We start from the raw sequence: 27,384 nt of genomic DNA on the forward strand, positions 1-27,384 counted from the left end.
GAAATAATAAATTGAAAGGAATAGAGAACAGGAATTGGAGATGGTTGCGACTGAGTAAAAACATCTAGTTTACATTAAAAATTTAGTTACGAAAGTATAATTTGTATTTTGGAAATGATAACTGGGGGGAATAAACACTGACCATTGTTCTTGCATTGTTTTTATGTGCTAAATTAAAACCTGCCATGATTAATGTTTTATCTGCAGGGTTTTGCTGGTATCATTGCAGTTCAGTGTCTAAAATGATCTTCCTCTGTGCATCTTTAGGTACAAACGACAAGAAGGCAGACCTCGGTACAGCATTGGGTTAGCACAGGAGGAAACTTGCATTCCACCAGGAGAATCCCTGAAAGACTTAATTGAGCAGGCTCAGAGCTCAGGAAGTGGATCAGGCCTCCCTCTGCTGGTAAGAGAAGAATATGTATTAAATTTAAAGGAATGTTTTCTGAGAGGAAATGTCAATAAATACAGGGTTTCATTTTACTGAAACAGATAGGGCAGGACAAAGATGACGTTCTGTGCTATCAGTTAGATATCAGATCTCAGATGCAGGGCTTCCTGATAACATTTTGACATATTGGGGGTAAGGTGATTGTTTTTTAATGTCAGTGTATGGTTACAATCCAGACCTTCAGACATCCTGATAAAGAGCAGATTAGAAAACATTAAACATGGGGCCATCTTCCCTCTGTTTTCAGTAAGGATAGTATTACTGCACTTTGGCCTGGCTTTTGAATGCAAAAGTATTACAACCAACTGGGATCTGAGTACTTTTACAAGGGAAGAAGGCTGCATTTCAGCTGGAGGGTTTATGTTTCAGGGTGAAGTCCTGGCTTTTCCATTCAGGAGAGGTTTAATTTTCTGATGGTCAACACTGCCAACCTTGAAGAAAATACATGCCGAATCCAAGGCACTACCTTTAATGAGAAAAACATTTTGTCCCTTTATGGACCATGTAAAAAAATTCTTGGGACTCAGAATGGAAATAATTTTAATGAGAACTATTTCCTTTATAAACTCTTAGGATTGATTTTCCTAATCTTTATTGTCTGATTCTGACTTTGGATAGCTTGTTTACATTATTTCTTGGGCTACCTTTTATTTAGTACTAAAGTATCTTTAAAGAAAATCTCAAGCCACAAATTTATCTTATAACATCTTTTGGACATACAAAAAACTGTTTATATTTAATGTATACAACTTGAGGCATTTGGTGATGAATATATATTCATTAAACCATCACCACAATCTATGACATAAATATATCCATCACTTCCTCATGCCCTTTTATTTATTATTATTATTTTATGATAAGAACACTTGACATCAGATTTATTGCCTAGCAAATTTTAGAATACAATACACTACTGTTAACTGTAGGTACTGTAGATCTGTAGGACTTACTCATCTTGCATACTTGTTGACTAAAACCTCCCCTGGAGGTAATAGACCAGACAGAAAACCATTTGTGAAGTAGTCATGACCAAACTGATGCTATTTAGGATGTAAATTTTCCTTACATGTAAGTTCTTATTATCAGATTGCTTGGTTTTTTACTCTTAGAAGTAATATATATCAAATGCAATTCTTATATTTAAAAAATATTAGGACATATTTTTAAAAGAAAAATATAAATATTGAAATCCCACTTCAATATGATACCCATGTTCTTGGACTTGAAAACTATTTGTTTTCCTCCATCTAACCCATCTTTCTCATTACTGTGGAGTTATTGCCCTGAAATCTTTGACCTTACTCTGTTATTTCCCTGGATAAAACATTTTAATATCCAGTAGCATGTATGGGTCTTCTGTCTTAGCTTGGCCTGCATGGCAAACCTGTTCTCCCACCTGTCCTCTGCCTGCTCCCCGAACTCATGCATCAGTCTGGAGAAGTGGTTTCTCAAGCACAGTAAGTCCTCGCTTAACGTCAACAATAGGTTCTGTGACTTTAAGCCAAATGATTTATAACAGAACCAATTTTACCATAGGCTAATTGACATATAAACAAGAGTTAAGTTCTTACAGCATCTCACCAAGTTATAATGAAATGACATTGAATGAAGCAATACCTATCTGGGGAGTTCTTAAGACTCTGGCTCCTGGCCTGCCTCACTTTTTTCTCTGTGCCTACTTACCTGAGACTGAGCCAGTCCGTTTGTCTTCTGCCATAACATTTTGCGTATGGTATCAATACAGCAGATTAAAATAGCATAAATTGATATTAGTGTGTCTGTCTTTAGATGGATTCTCATTTCTTCGGGGCGGGAGACTATATTTCATTCACTCTGTATCCCCCCAATTGGTTAAGTGGGCTGTTCAATAATTTGTTTTAAAAGCTTTCAACTCCAGCTTTTACTATCGGTGAAAATACTATCTTTTTCTATAATCTAGATACAGAAAAATAGTATTTAATTTGTATCAAAAAATGAGTAAGAGCAGCCAGATTACCAGACACTGGCCTTTATAAATATGATCTAATTTAATTCTCATAGCAACCCTGTGAAGTAATTCTAAACAGATATCTCTGCATTACACATGAGAAATACGGGCCCAGATAGCTCAGCCAGCCAGTACGTGCAGAGGCCAGGATTCAGACCCAGGCGCTCTGCCTCTAGAATCTGTGCTCTGAACATGTGTGAGATGTGAACCGAATGTAAGTTAAATAAAACAAAGAAATGCAGTTGATAGAGGCAGGCTGAGAAGAGGATCATATAAAACTAGTTTAGAAAAAAATCTCAGTATTACAGATTTAGTATCTTGTTTTAGATAATGCAAAGGGTGCAATACATTATTTTGTGAATATCTCACCTTAATACTAATTTGTTATATATGAGTCTTTTATTAACGTAAGGGGGAAATGTATGCCTTATACAGTAGTCCCCCTCTATATCACGGTTCACTTATTGCAGCCTCACTGTATTGCAGGATTTTTAAAAATATTATATTTAATTATTTATCGTGGATTTTTTGCTATATTGCGGGATTTTGCAGTACTGTATATGTATGTTAAAGTTACGTAGGTTTAAGAGTGTAGAATATGTTTAAGAACATAAGTAGTGTTTATAAAAGTGTGAAAAAGGTTAATAAGGGAGAGGGAAAGGTAAATAAGCGACTGGGAATGGTTTATAACTGTGTGGGAAGGGTTTATAATGCCTTAAAATATATATAAACACTAAAATAAATGTAAGGTTCCTACTTCACGGATTTTCACCTTTCGCGGGGGAGTCTAGAACGTAATGCCCATGACAAGTGAGGGAATACTGTATATGTATTTACCAAATATCTTTATATGTAAATCATTTAAGGAAGGAATATCAGAGTTTGGTTGTAAGAATCAAGATAGTTATAAAGTTATATATGTATGTATACATACATATCTATCTTTAATACATAGTATGTATTAAGTAAATAGTAACATTAATTTTTATTTATTCCCTATTTATCTGACCCTGTGAAGGAAAAGATGGTGAAGTAGATTCTCTTAATTGAACATTAAGCCTCTTAAGTAAGGACTCTTGTGAAAAATCTTTTAAACTTTATTAAGCAAAGTATTTTAAATTATATATTTGTTTGTAGGGGTGTATGTGTGTAGGTGTGTGCATATGTGTGTGTGTGTGTGTTGATAATTCAGGGACATATTAGATAGTATAGAGCCCACTTAGAGCTACATGTCTTTCACTGTCTATACATGGACATGGACTTCAACATTATACACTATCAGATGCCACTGGATAAGGTGACATTTCTGAACTAGTAGTAACTCCTTATATTATACACCCAGTTGTACCCATTTTACATGCAATAATTCTTCTTTTTTTGGAATCATAAGTATAGTGATTGTATCTTACAGGCATTTTCTTATACAGTCAAGACTTAAAACAGGTATCTGAGAATGTAATATAGAATCAAAATTAAGGTAAAGAAAGATCAGAAACACTTGCTAAATCAAATAAAAACTCTAATCATATAACTAAAAATTTTTTCACTTTATTTTTAAGGTCCTTGGATGTTATAATAAGTCTCAAAATACAAGCTTATTTTAAATTTTTGTGTATAATTTAATGACACTTTTTATTTTGAGACCAGTTGCTCCTATTCTTTCAAGCAGTGCCAATTCCATCAGTACTTTTTTTTAAAGTATAAGATGGTATATTAATTAGCATTAGAAAAGAAAAGGATACAAAACTGTTTATGTTAGAAAATGCTCTATAGATGTACATAAGCAATGATTTGTAACATCTGTATGTAAATTAAGTATAATATTTCTTTAACAACTGTGAGAAGTTTCCTCTCAAGTCAATAATTTAACTACTTGTGGACTTACCTCTCAGGTGCTTAGTGCTGTTGATGCTTCTGTTCCCACATTTGGGAATGAAAACACGCTGGCATATGCTCACATAGCACATCTGACTCCAGAGGGTGGAAAGCTGCCCAACACGTGTGCTCGGTTCCTTGTTTCCTTTAGGCTGAATGACTTAATGACATGGCAGCGATGCTTTTATCTTTCAATACTGCTTTTAGAAAAAAATTTTAACCACCCCCCCAAAGCTTTTAATCTGATATTAGTACTGGTTATGGCAATAGGTAGCTCTATCTCTTGAATCATCCATTATGCAAAAACAGAACCCATCCTAGCTGATAGACACCTGTGGTAGGCAGAATAATTCCCCTCCTCCCCAGGAGTCCATGCCCTCACCTCTAGAATCTGTTGTTTTACATGTTGAAGGAGAATTTAGGTTGCTGATCAATTGACCTTGAGATGAGATTATTCTGGATTATTCAGATGGTCTCAATGTAATTCCATGGTCCTTAAATGTGCAAAAACAAAAAGAAATACTTTATGTAAATATATGTCTACAAAGAATACATTTATTTCTGTTTTCTGATCCGCTCTTACAAGAGTTTTATGCTAGGTTCTTTATACACATGTCTCCCAAATTGTGTAAATTATCACTGATACATGGCCATTGCAGTTATGGGGTTTTAAAAATATTTTATTGTAAGCACAGAAAGGATAAAGGTCATGTATAAAGAGACATTTAACTTCTATACCACTTAAATCTCATATTTTCTTTTTCTTTGCCTCTGCTATACACGCTATAATTCTTCAGAGTTCTCTAATTAGCCTAACTTTCTCTCCAGCTCAAATCTGTTGTTTACTTGTCCATTTTACATTTTTGAAGTGATAATTATCAATTTAATTTCAAAGTATAATTTTCATTAATTTTTCTGCTTGTTTATTTTTCATCTCATCTTCTAGTTCTTTACATATTCAGTATTTTCTATACTGAAAATTCCAACATCTGTAATCTGAAGGGACTAAATCTATTTGGATTGTTTTTCTTGACTCTCATTTATAGTAGCTGTTTCCTTTTGTTTTAAGGAATTTATTCTGTGGGATCTTCTTTTGCTTCCTTTCCTTCTGTCCCTCCCTTGCCTTCCCACCACCTTGGAGATTTCCTTGTGTCAGGGTAAGAACTTCCCAACCTGTACAGAATTTTTATAAAAATTTATTTGAGCCAAACAGAGGATACACCTAGAAGCAGATCTTAAACTGAGAACAGTGCTTCTCAGAATGGCAGTTTGCAGCTTCTTTTATGCATTAAGGAGGAAAAGTAAGGAAAATTACTTGAATGTGGAGAAAGCAAGGCAGGGATTAGATGAGGCAGGGCTAACAAGGTTATGTCCTCTCATGAGGGTGGTTTCTCTTCTGAGGGGTATGAAGAGGCTCCGAAGCAATAGGCCAGGCTTGCTTAAGGCAAAAAGATAAACCTTTCATTAAAAAAGTTCTATGCCTGGGGCTTGGCTGCTCCCCATGACCTGCACAGTGAGGAATTTATGATCAGATTACCCTGTGAGGTTACTTTCTCTAGAAACCCATTTTTGTCCACACTTGTGAGCCCAACAATGCATTTGTTTTTATTTCTTATGTTTTACATGAGATCAACTTTTATGATGACAAGATTTCCTTCAAAATACCTAGTATCTCACCAAAGTGGTGGTATAAAAAGTATTCTGCAAATGATTTCCTCAGGAGAGGATTTGTATTTGATTTTTGCTACCAATGCAGGACAAATTTAGTGCCATTCAGTGGTCCAATAAATTCCTGAAGCCCTAGGTTCAATTTTTCTACTTATAAAGGGATCAAAGTTTAGATTCTGGATCCCAGTGCTGGTGTTATTTTTAGCCGACAGCAAGCTACGTGGCTTTTGGATATGCTGCTTTTTTTATTTTTATTTTTGCCTTTTATATTGTTGTTCTTTTATACTTGTCCCAATTTTCCCCCCTTTGCTCTCCTCTGCCCAGCCCAGCCCCCCGCCCCCAATCCCCATCCTGTTGTCCATGTCCATGGGCCATTTATACTTGTTCCTTAATTAGTCCCTTCCCCTTCTTTCCCTGTTACCATTTCCCCTCCCCTCCCCTCTGAATATGATTAACACTTACTTTTCCCTGCACTCAACTCATCCCTCCCTCTTTTTTTCCTTTCCTCCCTCTTTTCTTCCTTCCTTTTTTCTCTGCCTTCTTTCTGTCTTTCCTGCTTGGAGATTTCCTTTATTTCTTTGTGTGTCCAGCAATACAGGGTGGGGCAAATGCAGGTTTACAGGTGTATGGAAAATAATACAATAATTCATACATAATAATACAAGAATAAACTCTGTTTCACGTACTCACAGACATAAAACTACTTTGCCCCACCCTGTATGTGACAATTTTGTTTTGTTGTATTTTTATCCAGGCCGTACAGTAGCCTGAGTCCTTCAGAGAATCTGGTATTCCACTCTAGCAGTAGAAGTGAAAAGTTTTCTGTTCTAACCACTGTGAACCCATTGAGGTTTTTCTTGTTGTGAAAATAATAAGTAGAGTGAAGCATTCGATAATTTTGAAGCAATATTGCAAACATTCAGAATTCACAACCAACTTTAAATCTCAAATTTTAAAGGACAGCATAAATTAATAAATAAATACAAATAACTTGTCTGTATAAAAAGAAAACTGGCTACATCTCTTTTAGATGCAGCAATTGTTTCTTCTCTGGAGAAAAAAAGGTTAAACAAATCTGTAGTGCTGCAAGTATACTGACAGTGTGTTTTGGGATTTAATAGGTCCAGAGGACTATAGCTAAGCAGATTCAGATGGTGAAACAGATTGGAAAAGGTCGCTATGGAGAAGTCTGGATGGGAAAGTGGCGTGGAGAAAAGGTAGCTGTGAAAGTATTCTTCACCACAGAGGAAGCCAGCTGGTTCCGAGAGACAGAAATATATCAGACTGTGTTGATGAGGCATGAAAACATTTTGGGTGAGTCTATATAGCAATGTTCAGGGTTTTCTAGCTTTTCTCTGTTTTTCTGTTAACATCTGCATATTAACTCGTCTGTCTAGACCTGCTATGAAATATATAGACATTTTCTTCTTGGCGTGAGCCCAAGAATGTCATAAACTTTAATGAGAGGCCTCACAGGAGGAATGACTAAGGCACTTCTATGAATGAATGGTGGGAGGAAATGGAGTATTCTTCAATATTTTTTTCTTAAAGGACAGGAGGTGCAAATACATACAGTAGTACCAGCATTTCTTAGGATTTCTTAAGGATTTAAAGGAGCACATTTTTGTTTAAAATGTGGTGAAAAGTTGTAAGAATTTTATCCGCAGGGTTTAAATTTATATCCACAGTTTATACGGGTAATTGATTTCCTTTTTATTTTCTGAAGTTAGAAATGATCTATCTAGATCATTCAACTGAAAAGAGTTTAAGCTTATCTGAAATGTATGCTTTGACTCAGTACCTGTTTTGTAAACAGTGTCTTATATGTAACTATAATACCATGAACTAATTACTGTTAACTTAAAATAATTTAATATCAACAACTGATTAGAAAGGAGTCATGTTTTCATATAAAAACCTTTTTAAAAATTTTTTTAAAAAGGTTTAATTAATTTATTTTTAGAGAGAGGGGAAGGGAGAAAGAGAGTGAGAGAAACATCGATCAATCGTCTCTCTGGGCTGAACCCACAACCCTGGCATGTGCTCTGACTGGGAATCGAACTTGTGACCTTTCACTTTGAGGGATGATACCCAACCAACTGAGCCACACCAGCTAGGGCTAGATAAAAACTGTTAATGTTTCTCTACCCCTGTGGTTTTGATTGCCTCTTATTGGTATTAGTAATTTCATACTGTCATGGGCATAATCAGAAAACAGAATGAAATGCTAAACAAAAAACACTTATGACAAAAAAAAAATGATAGCTGAGAACAGGAATTATGTTTGATGAGATCCATAAAACACGTACCTACAAACCCTTTTTGTTTTCTTTAGGGTTTGTTGCTGCAGATATCAAAGGGACAGGATCCTGGACCCAGTTGTACCTAATCACAGATTATCATGAAAATGGCTCCCTCTATGATTACTTGAAGTCCACCACCCTAGATATTAAATCGATGCTGAAGTTAGCCTATTCTTCTGTCAGTGGCTTATGTCATTTACACACTGAAATCTTTAGTACTAAAGGCAAACCAGCAATTGCCCACCGGGACCTGAAAAGTAAAAACATCCTGGTGAAGAAAAATGGAACTTGCTGTATAGCCGACCTGGGCCTGGCTGTCAAATTTATTAGGTCAGTATCAAGGTGAACAAATATACTTTTTATGATTCTTTTCTATCACTTTTTATAGATTATACATTTTGTAGTTCAGTGCTTTCAGTATATTTACTAGAGGAGGAACTTCTATTAATTTTGACTTTTCTCAGGAGGGAAAAAGAAGAAATATTTTATTTGCAACACCAAGTGGTTCAGTTCTACTATTTCTATGGCTTCAAAACAATGTTAGTATATTGATTGGGCTTGTAGCTGTCATGAAGATATTTAGAAAACAGATAGCTCATGTTCCAGATTATGTGGTCAGAAGTCTACGTAACATTTCTAAGTAGGAAAAGGTTTCAGGAAAGATCCACAGATTATGTGGTGATAAAGACAATGTTTTTTATACGATAGAAGAGAGATCATTTTGCACAGGTGCTTTTTGAGAAATGTTAAAAACTAATAAACAAAACACAGCCAATATTCAGCACTTCACACTATAGCTTAAGCAAAGCAGTGACTATCACACCTGAACGCATAAATCAGCACGAGTTATAAAACAGTGGTTCGTAGACCCTGGGAGGGAGAAGGGGAGCTCCCTGGAGTGATATAGTTGCTTCCAGAGAATGGGGAGGACCGCTGGTAGCTGAGGCTCTATTTTGTACCCTCTCAATCCCAGCAGCCCCTTTTGTCTTGCAGATGATTCAGTTAGAAGAAATGGTTCCTCTGCTTTGAAAATAAAACAACCAAACAAAATGATTTTGCAAACCACTGGCTTAGAGGGGTCATCATATATAATTACCTTTTTAAAAACTAGATTTAGTCTTAGCCTTTATTAAATTGTCGGACCCTCTTGTGGATTTTCTCCAAAGGTGACTGTAAGATGTAGAAAAGGGCACAAAGAAGTAGTCATGGAGATGATCAAAAGTTTGGAAAAATGAAACTCACTAGAAAGAAGTGAAGACTAAAGAAGTGGTTGAATAATAAGCCCCAACTGTAGGAAGGTATTCAGCATTTAGAGAATGGCAAGTTGAACTTCTTGGTATTTAAAACAGTGCAGTAGGGAATGACTTGAACTGTACATTTATGTTAGAAATGCAAATCTCTTGCCAATAAAGATTATTAAACCGTTCTCTCTTCCAAATTTTTTTCCCTACAATCTTTTTCAAGTCTTTTTTACCAAAACAATTTCCCATTTTGCTTCTCAAATTAATGGTCTGTCTCTTTTCTTCCCCTGTTAAATTTCTTGATATTTCCAAGGAATAATCTGCTTTTGCAACCCAGTAATTCATAATACCTTGTAATTTGGCTTCTGCCTCATTGTCTCCTGAATCTCCTTTATGGAGGGACATCATTGATCTTTGTCACCATAAGGCTTTCTTTTATTTTTTAAAATTTATCGATTGATTGATTTTTAGAGAGAGGGAGAGGAAGGAAAAGAGAAGGGGGAGAGACAGAGATAAAGACAGAGATAGCTAGAGAGAGAGAAACATCAATTTGTTGTTCCCCTTATTATGCATTCATTGGTTGATTCTTGTATGTGCGCTGACTGGGGATTGAATCCAAAACCTTGGCATATCGGGATGATGGTCTAACCAACTGAGCTACCCAGCCAGGGCAACACAGGGCTTTCTGATCCGTATTTTACTCTCCATAGTATGCAAGCTTTTCTTCCTCCTGTTTTTGTGATGTGCCTTTTCAGTCCAGGTTCCCCTTTCTCTCTAGAAGTTCTATTCTGTCAACTTCTTAAAGTTTTCCCACTGCTAGATTTCCTACCGTATCTGCTTTTCCCTCCTAGTTTCCAGTTTTGGTCAGTCCATTCTCAAATGTGAGGTGCCTGACATTTCCTTTGATACCAAAGGTTTTGGTTTGCTCAGTTGAATAAATTGTGTCTCTGTGCTAGTCCTATTCAAACTGGGATGATTTGGGTCCTCTCTACCATTTTTCCAGATTCTGGGGTAAAGTATTTTATGGTTGCTTCCTATTTGTAACTTTCTTTGTCCCACTGCCAGATAAATTTTCTTGAAGCATAATTTTGGTCATCATTATAATATTACAGATATGTATGACTTTGGGATAAAATGTAACTTTTATTCTGAACACTTCATACTTTCTCTCATCTTGAAATGCTTTTAACATGCTTTTATCTTTACCTAAATACTCAGCATCTCCTCTTCTATTTAGGTAACTGCTACTTACCCGCACAGTTTCTTCCTTTGGGGTGCCTATTATTATTCCTTTACAGGTCTGACTTTGTTAGTCTTAAAAGTATATCCTCCCATGTGACCCTTGTGCACACTCTCATGGTTTTTCTCATGTTTTACCGTAATCATTGATTCCTTATCTGTTATTCACATTGGAGACTAAGCTCCATGAAGGGAAATACCATGTTTTTCTGAAATTTGCATCCCTAGTGCCTTTCCTTGGCAACCATTACTTAAGTATTAATTAAAAATTTTGCATAATGATAAATGAATAATTTCATAGGGGCTACAGGATGAAGGGGAAAAGAAAAACACCTTTTCTAGCTCCAGAGATCCTACACACTTTGGATTAAATCCACCTTTCTAGTTTTATATTCCATAAAGTTTCCAGCGCGTATGTTTTGTTAAGCAGACTGGACTACGTGCACGTTTCCGTCTACACCCGCGTTTGCTACAGCCCTGTGTGTGACCGCGCGGGCTGCGGGCTGGATGCCCTCGCGTCTCCGCGGGCCTTCACCCAGCCTCAGAGTTGCCTTTAAGGCACTCTGCTCACCCCAGCTAGGGATCCTGACTCCGCTGTTTCTACTCCTGTAGCAATTCCTGGCCCTTAACTGCCTGAAATTATAATAATTTAGTATGTGCCTCATCTTTTCACTCATCATTGGGCATCTTGAAAGCAAGGATCCACGCCAGATTAATTAATACATCTCCCATTTGACATGACATAGTGAATGACCCATTAGAGGCATTCCAACATTGTTTTGAATCAATAAATGATGGCGTATAAAAGTAATTGAGAATTCATCTTCTTCACAGACCTTAAAACATACAAGGAAAATGAATATCTATTATATTTCTGAACCTTAGTTCTGCTTAATGTAAGGAGAATAAACTGAATGACCTCTTAAATTTCATGCAAACCCTAATTCTAGGAAGTGGAGAGGATTATTTGAAGGGATAATTCAGTGATTTACATGGCATATGTGGACTGGTTCATCCAGGGAGGAAAGATGTGAGGCTGCTTGCTCCTGCGTGCAGCTGGGAAGGCTGGGGGGCGCACCGGTCTGACGAGGCTGTGAGACCATTTCCCATTCTGGGCCTCAGTCTCCCCTGCGGTTAAGTGGAGATTGCATTGATAATTCCAGATGTCCTTTTCATATTTTTATTTTCTGTGCTTCAAAGGAACTTTGCTCTTCTCAACTTTTGAGCCTCACCTTTAAACCTTTCATTGTATGTTTCTTTGGCTTCCACTCTTTTCCCAAGTTTCCTATTTTAGGAGCGCGCACACACACAGGAATTTAGAGCATTTTATTACAAGTGAGGTCAAAACTTACCCAGTCTTGAGTTCTTGGACTTCGTGTGTGAACTTCCTGTGAGCACTTAATCTTTCCCCTGGTCTCTACATGGTGAGTATTCCCTCAGGCTTTTAAGTCATTTCTGGGAGGTTCCCGGGGAAGTTGAGAGCCACAGAGAGAGTGAACTGTGCTTTAGAGGTTTCCTGCACACATAATTTTTTTTTTTTTATCCTGACTTGGTTTCTTCATGCGCTGTCTTGAAAATGATTTAAGCGCTGATGCATTTGCTGGCCAGCAGAGCCTTAACCCAGGTGATGCTGTGGCAGCCATTCCAGTTCCCTCACGTCTCTCTCAGGAGGGGAAAGCAAGGATGCGTGAAATCCACTGAAGGGACTTAACAAAGCTTTTCACTTTCTACTCTGCAGGATCAAGCAACTCCACTGGTACTTTAGTGTCAGAATACTATATATATATCTTTTTTTTTTTTTTTTTTTTTTTTTTTAGGGGAAAAATAAATCCGGCTTAGGGCCTCTCGGGTATTAAATTTTAAATAGGAAACCTACAATGAAAATCGGGCTGCAACGCCACCTCTCCCAACGAGTGCTTGTCAAATTGTCCAAGTGCAAAGGAGACAGCCCAGCCCAGGGGGCACTACATTTTCTCAGTTTTTCTGATGTCACTAGTTTTAGCACTGTGTCTGGTTTGTATACTTAGTGGTTTTTGAAAAAAGTGACATGGCTAACTGACTTGCCAAAGTCACAGAACTAGCTAATTAGCGGCTGCGTCAGCTCTCCCGTCAAGGTCTCTGCAGCCATACCCACCTCCTATTGAAGAGTTTTCAGTTCTGAAGTTCTGTTTCTAAGAAACCCTGAGGTTTCTCAGGACTTAATCATAGAAGCAATGAATCTGGTTGAAAAATGGGACAGAAAACTTTCCTCTTTAGTTAACATCTGACTGGGCAGAGTTCAGTGCAGCAAATCAGCTCCATAGTTATTTACATGACGTCCAGGAAACTTAACTAAGGGGTGAGCACAAGCCCTGTCTTCTGGAGGCTTGTGAGAATCTTTCATTCTTCAGGAGGTCACTCCAGTCTCTCTAAGAGGTGATTTAATATTCTCTGGTATATGTCATGTGTGGTTAATTTCAAACACCATTTGTCAGCCACAGGCAAACCCATGGCCTCCCTCACCTGTCTTTTGCCCTCACCATTCTTTCACTGTTCTTAACAGTTCAGTTCTTATTTTTTAAAGCTTTTAGATTATTGAAAATTGTTCCTCTTCTTTCTCTCTTTCCTTTTTATCTCCCTTCTCCCTCTCTCCCCACTTTCCTCTCTGTTTGAGGCATCAGCAATATCTAGCTGAAGACGCTGCATGTGCCCGAAGGCTCAGTGTTATTCAAGGCAAATCTGGGGATTCTAAAGAGTTTGGTTTCCTTTTGGCCATATGAGCTTTCTACCTCCAATGTACTTTTTGTAGCATGATATAGCTTCTGGCTCTTTTCTTCCCAGATGCCATCAGCTCAAGTTCCATGTTGCAGGTTATTGCGTAAAACTTAGTTTTAATATTAATGCTACCAGAGTATTTGTCCTGATATTTTTTCCCCTCAATGGGTTAACATTTCATCATGACCCTAGATGGGAGAGGAGACTCCTTTTCTCCCTAGCTGACTTGCCCTTTACCCACAACTTTCCAAGTTACTGTTCATTTTTTTAATTGTTTGACTCTTTTAAAAATCTTCACCTAGGATATGATTTTTGATTTTAGAGTGAGAAGAAGGAGGAGGGAGAGAGAGAGAAGAGAGAGAGAGAGAGAGAGAGAGAGAGAGAGAGAGAGAGAGAGAGAGAGAGATTGGTTGCCTCCCATTTGTGCCCCCATCAGGGATGAAACCCACAGCCTAAGTATGTTTCCTGAGTGGGGATTGAACCTGCAACCTTTTGGTGTATGAGATGACGCTCCAACCAACCAAGCCACCCATCCAGCGCCCAAGTTACTGTTCATTTCTTACTCAGAAAGTTTTAGATATTTTTATTTTATCTTGTCTCAGCCCCACTGTCCCTAAAATTCACAAAGAAAAACACCCTTTAAAGTGTGATTCCAAAACAAAAGAAGTTTTTTCTTGAGAAGAATTTGCTTGACATCCATTAATTCATTTTATTTTGTTCAAATTATATTTTTATTCTTTTCCCAGTTCTAGCTAAGCCTGTATCCCAGTGGTACTCACATTAAAAGGGACAGGGTTGTGATGGGTCTGGTGGTGGCATTGAGTATGAAAACACAAATGGGAAGAATACCCCTGGCCTTCTCTAAACCAAGTTCCTCAGTCACAACCCCTTTATGCAAGTACTTTCAATCTTTTCCCATGGGAAGGGAGAGGAGAGAACATGTTTTCTCTACAATGAATGCAGTGCCCCTGATTTTGATGGAATATATTCAGTTCTCACTGGTAGAAATCTGTTTTCACTGTAATTTTCTTGTTTATTGAGATGACTTTTGATGTTCTGAGTCTTATGCCTATTACCTATGCCTTCATCCTTGAAATGTATGTTTTTCTTGTTTTGGATCTTCCTGAGTTCTTTTTATTTAAAATATATTTAATTATAATATACGTGTAGGGCAAAAGTAGGTTTACAGTTGTGAGTATGTAAAACACAGTTTATTCTTGCATTATTATTAATTTTTATTGTATTGTTTTCTATACAACTATAAACCTACTTTTGCTCCACCCTTTGTTTTAAACATAAAAATGTATAAAAAATAAGGAGGCACTCATAATTTAACATTAACAAATGTTACTAATTTGTCTTATTTTATCTAGTCTTTTTAAAATTTATTGATTTTAGAGAAAGAGGAAGGGAGAGAAAGAAAATATTTGTGTTGTTCCACTTACTTATGCATTCACTGGTTACTTCTTGTATGTGCTCAGGGCATCAAACCTGCAATGTTGGCATATTGGGACAACACTCTAACCAAATGAGTACCCCGCCAGGGTTGGTCTTTCTTTTTAAAAGAAACATAGTGTTGAAGATAGCCCTGTTGCATTTTCCTCCCTATTTTATACCCCTTTATCCCTGACAGAAGTAACCAGTATCCTGAAGTTGGTATTTTTCTTTCCTGCCTATGATTTTAAAATTTGGCTCCATATGTGTGTAGTAGCCACTGCAATACATAGGGTTATATTGTGGGTTTGGAGTCCCTTTCTTCAACTCTGCTCCCCCTGTGAGTATCCATCTCTTCTTGTCAACTTTGTTTCTTACCCCTTCCCATCCCTCCATGGCAAGGGGTAAGGTACCCTGGCCTTTTCTGCTTTCTTCTCTCTCCCTGGGCCTTCTCCTTCAGTTACTCCCTACATGTTCTGCGCTCTCAGACTCTGCTTCCGATCTCTTTTTCTTCCTTTGTGCTCGGTGCTCCAGTGTTCAGTCACTAATTTCTGTTTGTGGCCTTGAAGATTAATAAGCTCAGTTTTTCTCTACCCTTATTCAGAACAGTTAAGATGGTATTTCTGAAAACCAGAGAAAGAAATGCAGTTTAATTACTCTCAAATATAGAAACACTCCTGAGGGAAGAAGAGGCAGAGCTCTATATTTTGGAGGATCTGATACTTTATAATATCAGATGTGAATTACAGTAGTCCCTCTCTATATTGTGGTTCACTTATTGCGGCCTCACTGTATCACGGGATTTTAAAAAATATTATATTTGATTATTTATCGCGGGTTTTTCGCTATATCACGGGATTTTGAGGTACTGTATACATATGTTGTTAAAGTTAGGTAGGTTTGAGTGTAGAATAATGTAAGGTTCCTACTTCGTGGAGGGGTCTAGAACATAATGCTCGTGATAAGTGAGGGAATACTGTACTTATAATTAGCCAGTTTGTTGTTTAAATGTAGCAGTAAAGGTATTTGTCATTAGGTTAATAGTGACATTTTGTAAAATTAATTTGCTTAACAGAATTCTGTTTATCTTCCTAGATTATCAGTAATGGATAATAGAGATTTTGATGTTTCTCTTTAAATTAGCCCAAGTGAAGTTTACTGTAAGTGGGTGTTTTCCTTCTTTCATTTAAAGTATATTTATTTACCTACTATGTGCACAGCACTCTGTGAATGGAGGTGGATCGGGGCTCTACTCTTGAGAGTCATACTAAATGCTTATGACAGATCTTCAGGGCTGAGAAGAGTTTACAGTCGTAGGTTGGAAGACAGGTATTTGTTCAGATACTACTAGGGGAGGATATTTATTCAGGTACCATGAGGAAAATCACCGAGTGTGGAGAGAGCAAGATGAAGGAGGGATGGCCGTGCCTGGCGTTTCATGGCCTGTGTAAGGAACTGGTGTTTGGAGCTTTGATGGACATACAGAATCCATGGTTGTATGTTCTTCAGTATTTGAACAGTATAAGAGCTTAGATGTAGATTATATATAGTCTGGCCATCACAAATATTAATTCTATTATTAGATAACAATTACCTTTAAGTTTTCCCATAGATGTTTCAAAGTCACACATTCCATTAACTCTTCCTGACCTCCCAATCTAAATAAAACATTAAGAAGCTAAGAGTAAGAATGGGAAAGAATTGTCTAAAATCTTCTCCAGCTGTGGTCAGAGTATATCTTTGACCTAAATGCAATCTGGGGGCGGGGTGGGGCTTACGCTAAGACTGTCCTTGGTTTCCTTGGCACACATTCTGGAATATAACAAGCTCTTTGCTATTTTCCTTCCATCTGCATACCCTCTTGTTTGTTTCTGTGCATAAAACTCAGAATTCTACCCAGGGCCACCACTGTCTTCCTCTAATATTCATAATTATAAATTATAAATACACACACAACACATGAAAGAAATATCTATGCTCACAAGAGAGGTGTCAGTGGGCAGGAGAGGAGGAGAGAACATACTTTCTAATTGAAGATGGAGCTTTTGCAGCATCTTTTAAATCTGTTGTTTTTCCTGTTTATCTCGGCCTCTTCTTGGTTCACCTCCCTTCCTTAACTACTTACAACTTCGGTCCACAGATGACATTTTGCTATTATACCATGGGGATAAATACTAAGAATTAATGTTCTAACTTCTTTTCCCAGTCAGAAAAGAGCCCAGAACACTAAGACTTACATTTACAGATGGTAAGCAATACCAGCTGTGTCGTTTTTTACATTTAAAAAATTTTACACTTTAACTTAAATTTTAGGAATATATAGACTTCTTCAGAGTAGTAACTCCTTGAAGATCTCAAGTGGCCTTCAGGTGCACTTGTGACATGTCTGCTGCAATAACTTTAGCTTAAGGATTTTAGCTGGAAGTGAATTTAAAGAGGGTCTAAGAAAGAAGCTTTAGGTTTATAAGGTTCAGTAACCGTAGACAGTTTTGAGATTTACAGAGGGACATTTGGCACCCTTTAAGTTTTCCCAGATGACACTACATATGTGATGTTTTAGAAGGTAGAGATTGAGGCACTAAGATCAAACCCAGAGTTTACTTGCCCCCAAAGCCACTAGGGCTTCGGTGAGTTTGGTACTGCCTTCTTGCTATTCAGCACGACAAAGGCAATATTCGATATCCCTCGCCCTTTACAGTGTCGAGGAGAATAGCACGTCAGGGCTCGAGGGTCAATCGAGCGTGATGAAAAGAAAAAGAGAACACTTTCTTGGGAATGAAGAGATAGGAAGGCTTATCCAAGATTTTCTAAAAACGTCAGTTCAATGAGTTTCTATACCTTTTCTGTTTTGTAGTTTCTTCACCCATCCACACTGGGGTTTTTCAGTCTTCTTCCAAGTCCCATTCCCTTTCAACTGGGGTAGTTCTTGTTGAACCTCTGCTGTGCGCTCAGTCCTGCTCCCGCAATGGTGCCACCTGTCCGGCCTCATTTAATCATCAATTATGGAGTGGCGGGGTCAGAACCTCGGCCCAGATCCCCGCACGGATGAGGCGGTGGTTTTCAAGTGCTCGCCTGCAGGCTGGGGTCTGTCCTCAAGCATTTCCGCCCAGTCTCTGGGAAGCAATAACTAATAAAAAACTGATCATGTGAAATTTTCATAAAGCTGAAGATATTATATGTAATTACTCTTTTCATCCTTTTATTAAAAATATGTTATTTGACTTATGAAATAATAGTGATAGTAGAAAGCTTTTTCCTAGGCTCCTGCTTATCAAAATAAAACATTTGCAGGTCTTTGTTGGTTCTCTCTCGCTCTCCCAGTTTTACTTGTTTGTCGATCTAAAAGCCTCATAGCACTTGACTTAAAAAAAATACTGCCTCAGATAAACCAGTTTCGCAAATGCACAATCCAATTTTAAGAGCAAAGTTATTAAAATATGAAGGGAAGGAATGTATTTTTTAGACATTTAATTGATATTTAGCAATTATGCAGGGTCCATATTTGATCTAGTGGTCATGCAGTCTTGCATGTTGCAGCTTCGTTCTGATTGTCATCGTCATTGTTCTTTATCTGCGAATATTTAATATGACTGTTGGCAAGAAATACTTTTCAAGGAAATGGTATTCCCTGAAGGGATATCCTTTCCCATCTTCCGCTAAAGCCCTGGTTCAGGAACTGCCTTGATTTGTTACCTGTTGGCCCTCTTCCGTACTGACAGCGCTCTGCTCACTTTGTCCTTAGCGATACAAATGAAGTGGACATACCACCCAACACTCGAGTTGGCACCAAGCGCTATATGCCTCCGGAAGTGTTGGATGAGACCCTGAACAGAAATCACTTCCAGTCGTATATCATGGCCGACATGTACAGTTTTGGGCTCATCCTTTGGGAGGTGGCTAGGAGATGTGTATCAGGAGGTAAGTAACAGCGGTACTGTTGGGCTACCACAAATCCTTTTTTTCCTTTGATCCGAAATCAAAGTCCTGTCCACAAAATGAAAGTTTCTTTCATTTTTCTCTTTATTTCTGTTAACTCGGTCCTCTCAGGAAACGATATTTCACATCATAGAATTATCTTGGCTTGCCTTCTTCCCTCTATCTATGACTCAGGAATCTCTTCTAGACACATTGTCAACCTCCTTTGCCTTTTCAAAGATCACCCTGTTTTATTTTATGTGTTGTCTCAATTCTTTCTTGAGTCCTTCCTCCAGCAGTTACTTTATCAAGTCAACCCCTTCTCTACCTCTTCCAGCTTCTTCTTACCAATCTGCTGGGCCCCATCCCCAACTCCAGTGCCCCGTTTCCTCTGGCTTCCCTTATTCAGATGAAGAGACAAAAATATGGGGTGGGAAGTCCATTATTTAACCCCCCTACTTCTTAACTTTATATAATACTTCCTTATAAAGCAATTTAAAGACATCAGTTTTTTATTGAAAGGAAATTAAAGCATAAGAATATTATCCTTGGTCATGGTAATTTTTTTACAAACATGAGGTTTCCCTGGTAGAATACCTGAATAAAAAGGCATCTTTAAATATTATGAGGTGTTGTTATTACTTGTAGTGTTTTGCTTACTGCTGCATAATTTGTCTCTTTTGTAGATTGCAGCACCTTTCAGGTGAGGAACTGAGTCTTAGGCTCTTTCGTGTCAAGTGCCCTGTTTATGGTTTTACTTATGGCTGTGCTTGGTCTGCTCTCCCTCCTGAGGGCCAGTTACACTCCCCTTCGTGAACGCTTGAGCTTGTCCAAGATTCTGAACGTGCGGCCTACGTGTAACCTGTACTGGCACTTGTTCTCAGACCGCCATTCATTACCGGTGAACCTTTGACACATTGCTAAACGTTTCTTTGTTTCAGTTTCCTCATCTTAAGGAGGTGTCCTGTTGTATTACCTCAGGCGGTTGTGAGGTTTTCATGATTATAAAGAGAATTAAAACTGCCTGACCCATAAGTAGTACTCAATACATGTTAGCTGTTATTTTACATTTTCATTTTGGTTAGCAGAACCTTAACTTACATTTAGAATCCTATTTACATATAAAGGAGGAACAGTTCATCAAAAGGCATTCATTCTTTCATAAAAAGGTTGTCTTCAGTGATGCAGTCCCTTCTAACCATTGTGGGAATTCTGAGCTTCTCATATAGTATAAATGTCGAATCCTTATGTTACACCTGAAACTAATACAATATTGTATGTCGACTGTACTTTAATTAAGCATAAAAGATATAGAGCATACCTACCTTGGTACATAGTAGGCTTGCAACAAATGAGTTTCTTTTTTTAAAGAGGCAAAACACATAAAATTCTATTCTCCAACACTTTCTAAAAATGAAGATGTTAGAAGTTTTGGGCTAGTCTTTCTAGACCATGTAATTTTGGGTGAAACAGACACATCCAGATATATGCCTTCCAATCTTTGGGAGGAAAAGAGAGAAAGTTTTGAGGTTTTGGACGTAATTAAATGGCAGCTAATATAGACATTTTGCTAACATAATGAGATGATAAAGAGAAATGGCTAAGGCCTAGAGTTCAAAGGGAAACCTTGATTAGTTCATAATTTTATATGATTGACCCTGTGTATGTTGTTCTATATACACCTCTCCCAGTGTTGAAATGTAAGTCCAGCCCGGCAATGGCACCGACATTAGGCGCTGAGAAAATATGAGTAAGATAGACCATCTTTGCCCTACAGACAATTCCAGAGCTGCTCTCTTGGGAACTAGAAAGGAAGGAAGAACTGTAATGAAGTGATCATCTCCTGTATATTAGACCTTGTGCTTTTATTACCTCATGTAGAGATGAAACACAGTGGAAGGCAAAATTAACATAGATAACATAAATAATTATGCTCTGCGGTCTCAGCAGGGGACAGAATAAGTGGTGGGTTGGAATGCTCTGAGTCCTTTACAAATATATATAGGTCTGAGTTTACTTTTTAAGGGGCATAATACAGACTCCAGATTCTGTCAGAGTAAATCCTCAGTGAATTTAATGATACAGTAGATAATCTGCCAACCCACTTGTTAAGGTAAAAAGCAGTGACATTTCTATAAAAGATGATTTAGGATTGAGAATAAGGGGGTTCCAAGAAGATTGTTCAGAGCAGCATCCTATGAGGACAGAGGCTTCTTGTAATTATTGTGAGGAGTTAATCAGATAGGGCTGGTAAGAAGCCACAAGTAGCCTGCTTTTTAAAGAACAAGAGGAGAAAGGTAGAAATTACATGCTACGACAAATAAGATAGATTTTATAATAAGTGCAATTTCCCTAAAGATGACATAGATTTGTGTTTCTTAACCTTTCCTTTAACAAGACACATTTTTCCCCTAATAGTAATGTATTCCTTTTAGATAGTTTGAAAAACTACAGAAAATTTAAAAAAAAAAGTCAAATAGTCTTTGCACTTAAAAAATCATGATTAATGTTTTTAGGTGTGTACAAGTCTCCAGATTTTAAATGTGCAAAAATGCATTCTTATGATTAAGCAGAAAAATAAAAAAATGTGACATTTGGTTCAAGTAGACCACACTGCCAAATTTATTATATGACTCATAGCCTCATACTGTCATAATAGAAACAATCGCATGTTATGCAGTATGAGTTTGGGATGTGCCTGCCAAATTTGCATTGATATTTAATATAGATTTTTTAAAATTTGGCACACAAGAGCCTTTCTAAAATTGGAAATAAATTTGGGATGCTTGTTTTACTTAGCTTTGGAAAGTTAGAAAAAAGTCTCGAAGACCTATAATATTATGTTTCGTTAGGTTTTCTGTTCATTTTAAAAATTAAGTGTCGTTTGGGTACTTTATATTTTTCAAGGTTTATCTTGCTGTTTTTCAGTCTGAACTTGTCTTTAGTACTGATATATAACTTTTTCTGAGCTTTAGTACTGATGTAACTTATTTTGAGAACAGCTTGTATGTTAGACTTTTATTTCTACTTCACAGAAAAAAAAACTAATAATAAAACCATATTTTCAGGAGTAGTGGAAGAATACCAGCTTCCCTATCATGATCTGGTGCCCAGTGACCCCTCTTTTGAGGACATGAGAGAGATTGTCTGCATCAAGAAACTGCGCCCCTCATTCCCCAGCCGGTGGAGTGGCGATGAGGTAAGCCTCGAGGAAACCACAGGTCATATAACTTGCCTCCCTTTGCCAAAATTCCAAATATTCATTCCAGGAATTCTTCTTTTTTCTTTGTTTTGATGGTGATGGTAACGATGCCACAGTGCAATAATTTACATGGCTTTAAATGTATCATGGTAAATTATGTGTTTCTTTTTTTTTTAAGTTTTATTTTGCCACTTCTAAAATATATTGAGTGGGTTAACATTTAGCCAGCATAACAGATAACATCATTTCATTTATTTGTGATGTCCTGACATTTGCATAAAGGCTATATTTCTCTCTGTGTGTATGTTTTCAAAGCATCATGAATTTTCTCCATGACAAATCCACGTACAACATTCTCTCATTTTGATGACAGAAGAGATAAGCATCTGAAGAATGCATTTTTCTATGCACAGAAGTGGTTCGAGTTGACCTAGTTGAGATGCCTGACTGCGCTGTGGATTTTTGTAGATTAGGATGGAGAGCTACGATTTCAGCAAATCCACATGCAACTAGGCTGTAAGGATATAGTAGTGAAACTAAAACAGGTCTGCTCAGAAGCTGTTCAGAAGGAGGAAATGAATGGGGTGGGCCTTGCCTTTCCTTACTCATCTGCTCCACATCCTCTCCGTCCATCCTCTCGCGTGTAAACTCACCCAAATCCTGGATGCTCTGGCGGGCTGCAACGTTTAGGGATGTGTTTGAAGCATGTGCTGGAGGCAGTGCAAACACATGGGCAGCACACTGTTTATAAAATAATTCTTTAGTGTTAAAAGCATTTAAAAACAACCTTTGGTTCATTGGTTTTGTGTCTAGTTACTGAAATGCTAAATAATAAATACATTGTTTTCCAATGAACTATGCGGAAAGCTGTATGAGGTGCTAGGGTTACATTAAGTTGGGGGTGGTTATGAGGATTTCTAATGAAGTGAAATTGTGCTTTTCAACAGGAAGATCAATAATTGACATAGGAGAAAGTTTTAGCCAGATTCGGCACAGGTCCTTAATCTTGTTAAACGCGACAGTGTGATGCTATTATTGTAGCAGACAGCTGTGATTTAGGAATAACCGTGTTTATTTGAATAGTACGGAATTAGATAAAAGATTTAAGCTTATCAAGTTTTAAAAACAATCTGAGAGTGTGGAGTGGAATACAGACTCCCTGAGTACTTCTGTATTTATTTAATTTCGAATTCAAAGGCACTCTTTCAATCAAAACCACCCGCTTGCTCCTGTCATAAGGAAGACATGAAAACCTGTTTTAGTCACTTAAAATTTGCATGGAGAAAGAATTTTTATGAAGTTTTGTCTGTATGGTTTTAAAAGTATCTTTTAAAAATGTATTCAAAGTTTAGAAACTCAAAACTAAAAGTCAGATCAATGTCGTGGGCCAGCCCGGCACATAATAAATCCATGTCTCTAACATTGCTTCCGATTTCCCTTCCCTCCCTGCAGTGCCTCAGGCAGATGGGAAAACTGATGGCAGAGTGCTGGGCTCACAATCCTGCCTCCAGACTGACAGCCCTGCGTGTTAAGAAAACACTTGCCAAAATGTCGGAGTCCCAGGACATTAAACTCTGATTTGATGGGTTGGGGGGGCATCACTGGAGAAAGTCAGATCTTCTCTTTGCGGGCAAAGCAAAAACTGTTCCAGAAGCATCCACAGTACAAGCCTTGAACGCAGCCCTGCTTCCCAGTGGGTTCAGCCTCACCTCTCAGGGAGCAGCCTGGACAAAGAAGTTCCCAGAAACACAGATTTGTCGTGTCTGTAGGAGGTTGAAACTGCTCGGGTAACTTGTTCAAGAAGTGATGCTTGTTGCTTTCTAAGAAAGCCCTGTATTTTGAGATTGCCCCCCCCCCTATTTTTTTTTCCAAAAGATGCTTTAATTTCGCCAAAATATATCAAATAATTTAGATGTTTTAAGGTTTATACTAGTATAGTTTAAATAATAACAATGAAAGTTCTTGCCAGAAATTCTGCTGGAAAGTAAATTAAAATAGTTTTTTCATTGGTAAAACTTTGTTGCACTCTACAAACCAAAAGACAGTCTGTGAAGTTGGAGAACGCAGAATGGAGCTCTCTGCAAAGCCCCTGCCCCGCCTCCTCAGACCACTTTGGCCAGCCCCACATAGGGAGCGGCCGCAGCAATGTGAATTCACCTGGGTACAAATACCACCTGTCTGGGACCACATTCTGGGATTCCCGCAGGTGACCTTTTGCAGCTTCAGAGGATATGGAACAAATGAAGATTTTATGTGATTCTATTAGAAGTAGTGTCAAAGTTTTTCAGAGCCACTTTGTATTTCTGATTCTGTTGGGTGTTTCTTTCATGGTCAAATCACTTCCTTTTTATTAAACACAAACAAAACCTTTTTTGAAAAACGTGCAGAGAATTGACCCATGCGTGCTTTTGATCTCTTGGTGAAAGGTTCAACATGAGATAAAATTGCCCTCAGTTGTGTTGAAGACCACGCGCTTTAAAAAAGAGGTAATTGGCTCTTGTGTTGTAAGAAGACCACGTCAGTAAGGAAGAGGCTGAGGGTCGGGGTGGCACGGGGCTGGCTTCTCATATATGCAGAAGAGCCAACCTCAGAAGCACAAGGGGAAAGTTATGTGCACCTTACTTTGTATAGATGAAACCAGTTTCTTTTCGTTATTGTCTGTCTCTTTTATGTCTGAGTTAAGAGGAGAAGACGCATATGTCAGGTTAATTTAACTAAATTTTAATTTAAAACTAGATACGTATAACCTCCAGATGGGACAGCAGAGGAGAGTTAGTGGAGGCCACAAAATATTATGGCTGCTGTGATTTATTTTGCTAGAATAGATATGGACTGAGTATGTACAACATAAGTGATAAGTTCACATCTTAGGAATGCTGACTCTATTTTATTTTATTCTCATAACCTTCAGTTCACTGTTAATTTATTAATTTTGTATTCTCTGTGGCACTTGTGCAAAACATCTCTTCACCTATTCAATTCGGCTGGGTTTTCACTGTGAGCAACGTGAGTCCAATCATTGACAGGGCTGACATATCTAAGCAGTGGGAACATGAAGTTCAAAATTGTACACATCCCCCTCACCGTTATTCATTTACATGTCCTTATTCTGGTTTTCTTTTGCTTCTTAGAAATTCTGTGATTTAGTAAGGAATTGGGAAGTATTTTCCACTCAGCCTTTTAAAAAAGGACAGTCCTTCCAGACTACTCCAGGGGGCAGTGTTTTATAGCACATTTTCACCACTTGGTGACTGAAGGATGGAAATATTTTGAAAATTTGACAGCTGCAAGAAAAATGGGAAAATATTTTTCTCACTTCTGAAGTAGGCTTGCAGCTGGTGACTTGTTCATTCAGAGAACATCCTAGAGCAGAGTGGTTGCGCGCTGTGCGTACAGTCTGGGAGAGTTCTCAGGGGCACAGTGTTCTGTACTCGGCGTTCACTTCCCAGTGCTTCATCGCCGCATTTTGTTTGTAACAAAGAAGGTTTTTTTGATTCTTGAATAGGATCAAAATTTGTTTTTTAGAAGATTAAAAATAGCTGGTTTCAAATACAGTTTTAATCAGAATGCTGCTTTTGGTGAGATTAAAATAACCTGAATGGCAATGTGATGGCTCCTTTCTCTTGTGTCAAATTGTATTCTTTGTGATAGCTTAGAAGGAATAGGTGGCTTGAACTAAGTGTGATAATCATCTGAGCCATGGAGAGAAACTTCAGTGCCTCAAATCAGATCATCTACAAACAAATAAGTAAACATTTATACCAGTTAAGTGGGGACATGTTTTTGTTTCTTGATTTTTCCTAAATTTAAGAGAGGTCGGACTGACTTTTAGACAAAAATGTGTATTCTCTTTGGTAAGTTTTTATATACGATACTTCAAATCAGAATATTTTGTTGGAAGGCGATGATTTGAAACTAGATTTCTAGGGAGGTGTTGGTTCCAATGAAAAATAGCAGGAAGTTTCTTCTATATTACTTGATAAGTTGCTTTGGAAAAGTCAGTAGCTTACTTGCTAATTCTCAACCTGATTTACTCACTATGAACATTTAAAAATTATTCCCGAGATACTTCAAAACACCTATTTAGTTATTACAGTCTTTCAATACAACAAGAATTTATTTATGGATAGATTTTTCTGTCTTTCCAAAATTCACCTTACTTAGGAAGTCCTAAGTTGTTCTTAAAGAGACTACCTACTCACTTCCAGATAATCCTTTATGATTTTTAAATTTTTAGTAGATCGGAAGTAAATTGTATTTTATTTTATTTTATTTCTTTTTTGTTTTACCTTTCTATATAGTAAGTGGGAACCGGGAAATTAATAATGTAGTTGATTTCTTACTATATAAGGACTATTTCAAAGACTAAGATTTTCTTCTAGTCGCTCCTCCCCAAAAGAATCTTAAAATACTAGTTGCTAGCTAATATAAGTTTTGTATGCTAAGATGATCAGGTTTATAGTTTATTATGTGTGTATATATTATACAAATATATATGTATTTTAAATATTATGTTCAATTTGGAGTCTGGCACAACTCCATTTTGTGGATTAGAGAGTAAAATATTATGGATGATAAAGCACTAAATGAAACATAATATTTATTTATGAAGTAGATTGTTAATCACAAGTAACAGTGCTATGAACGTTGTGTGTGAGGAGACAGGCCTTTGCCTCCTGGAAAGCACCGCTCAAAAGTCACTAGTGACCATTCTTTTTATTCTCAAAACATAAAGCTGCTTAGAAAACATGCTAAGATTTTATTTACAGGGAATTCTTTGTTTCTATTGTTGTGTAGTTGGATATAGCAAGGACTGAAAAACAACCGAATTTCATGTTTCTAGTGTCATGCATATTCATTAGAAGTTGCAGTGTTTTATGTTGTTGGTCTGTTCTAGTTTTTCTTTGTTTGTAGGTGGAAAGGCACTGAAAGAAGTACAGTTTTTAAACTTGAATAGTTCTGTGGTTTTAACTCCTTAGAAAACTCGGTCACATAGCAGTGGAAATGAACAAAATGGTACCAGAAGTGATTTAATTTAGCAATTATGATTCCTCTTATAAAACAATGCCATATTTTTTGGAGAAGAGTTGGCAATATATAAAGGGTTTTATTGTCTGTTTCAAAAGAAAACTCATTTGTGTTCTTTTTGGGGAGCCAGTGCCTTACTGAATTTGTATATACTGTAATTATTCAGGACTAGGGAACAAACAATTGTATTTGTTACAAATTGTTTATGGCTTTGTTTGAACATTCCCCCAAATAAAGTGGTTTCGTTCTCCCCTTGGAAAGAGTGTGTCTGTTATGTTATAGCT

The 27,384-nt window shown here is 37.4% G+C and overlaps 1 protein-coding gene across 1 annotated transcript in view; it reads left to right on the forward strand.

Annotated features, from left to right (window-relative positions):
• Nucleotides 1-23,882, forward strand: part of BMPR1B (bone morphogenetic protein receptor type 1B) — a 44,665-nt gene extending 20,783 nt beyond the window's left edge. Inside the window, exons 5-10 of the mRNA XM_090267952.1 lie at nt 268-406; nt 7,106-7,298; nt 8,320-8,617; nt 18,698-18,873; nt 21,939-22,069; nt 23,525-23,882. Of these exons, the coding sequence (XP_090124078.1) occupies nt 268-406; nt 7,106-7,298; nt 8,320-8,617; nt 18,698-18,873; nt 21,939-22,069; nt 23,525-23,650 (1,063 nt within the window). The 3' untranslated portion in view covers nt 23,651-23,882. The remainder of the gene's footprint in view (nt 1-267; nt 407-7,105; nt 7,299-8,319; nt 8,618-18,697; nt 18,874-21,938; nt 22,070-23,524) is intronic.
• The last annotated feature ends 3,502 nt before the right edge of the window (nt 23,883-27,384 follow it).

Source organism: Furipterus horrens, unplaced genomic scaffold (assembly GCF_987537825.1).
Source record: "Furipterus horrens unplaced genomic scaffold, mFurHor1.1.pri manual_scaffold_2, whole genome shotgun sequence".
Lineage (NCBI taxonomy): Eukaryota > Metazoa > Chordata > Mammalia > Chiroptera > Furipteridae > Furipterus > Furipterus horrens.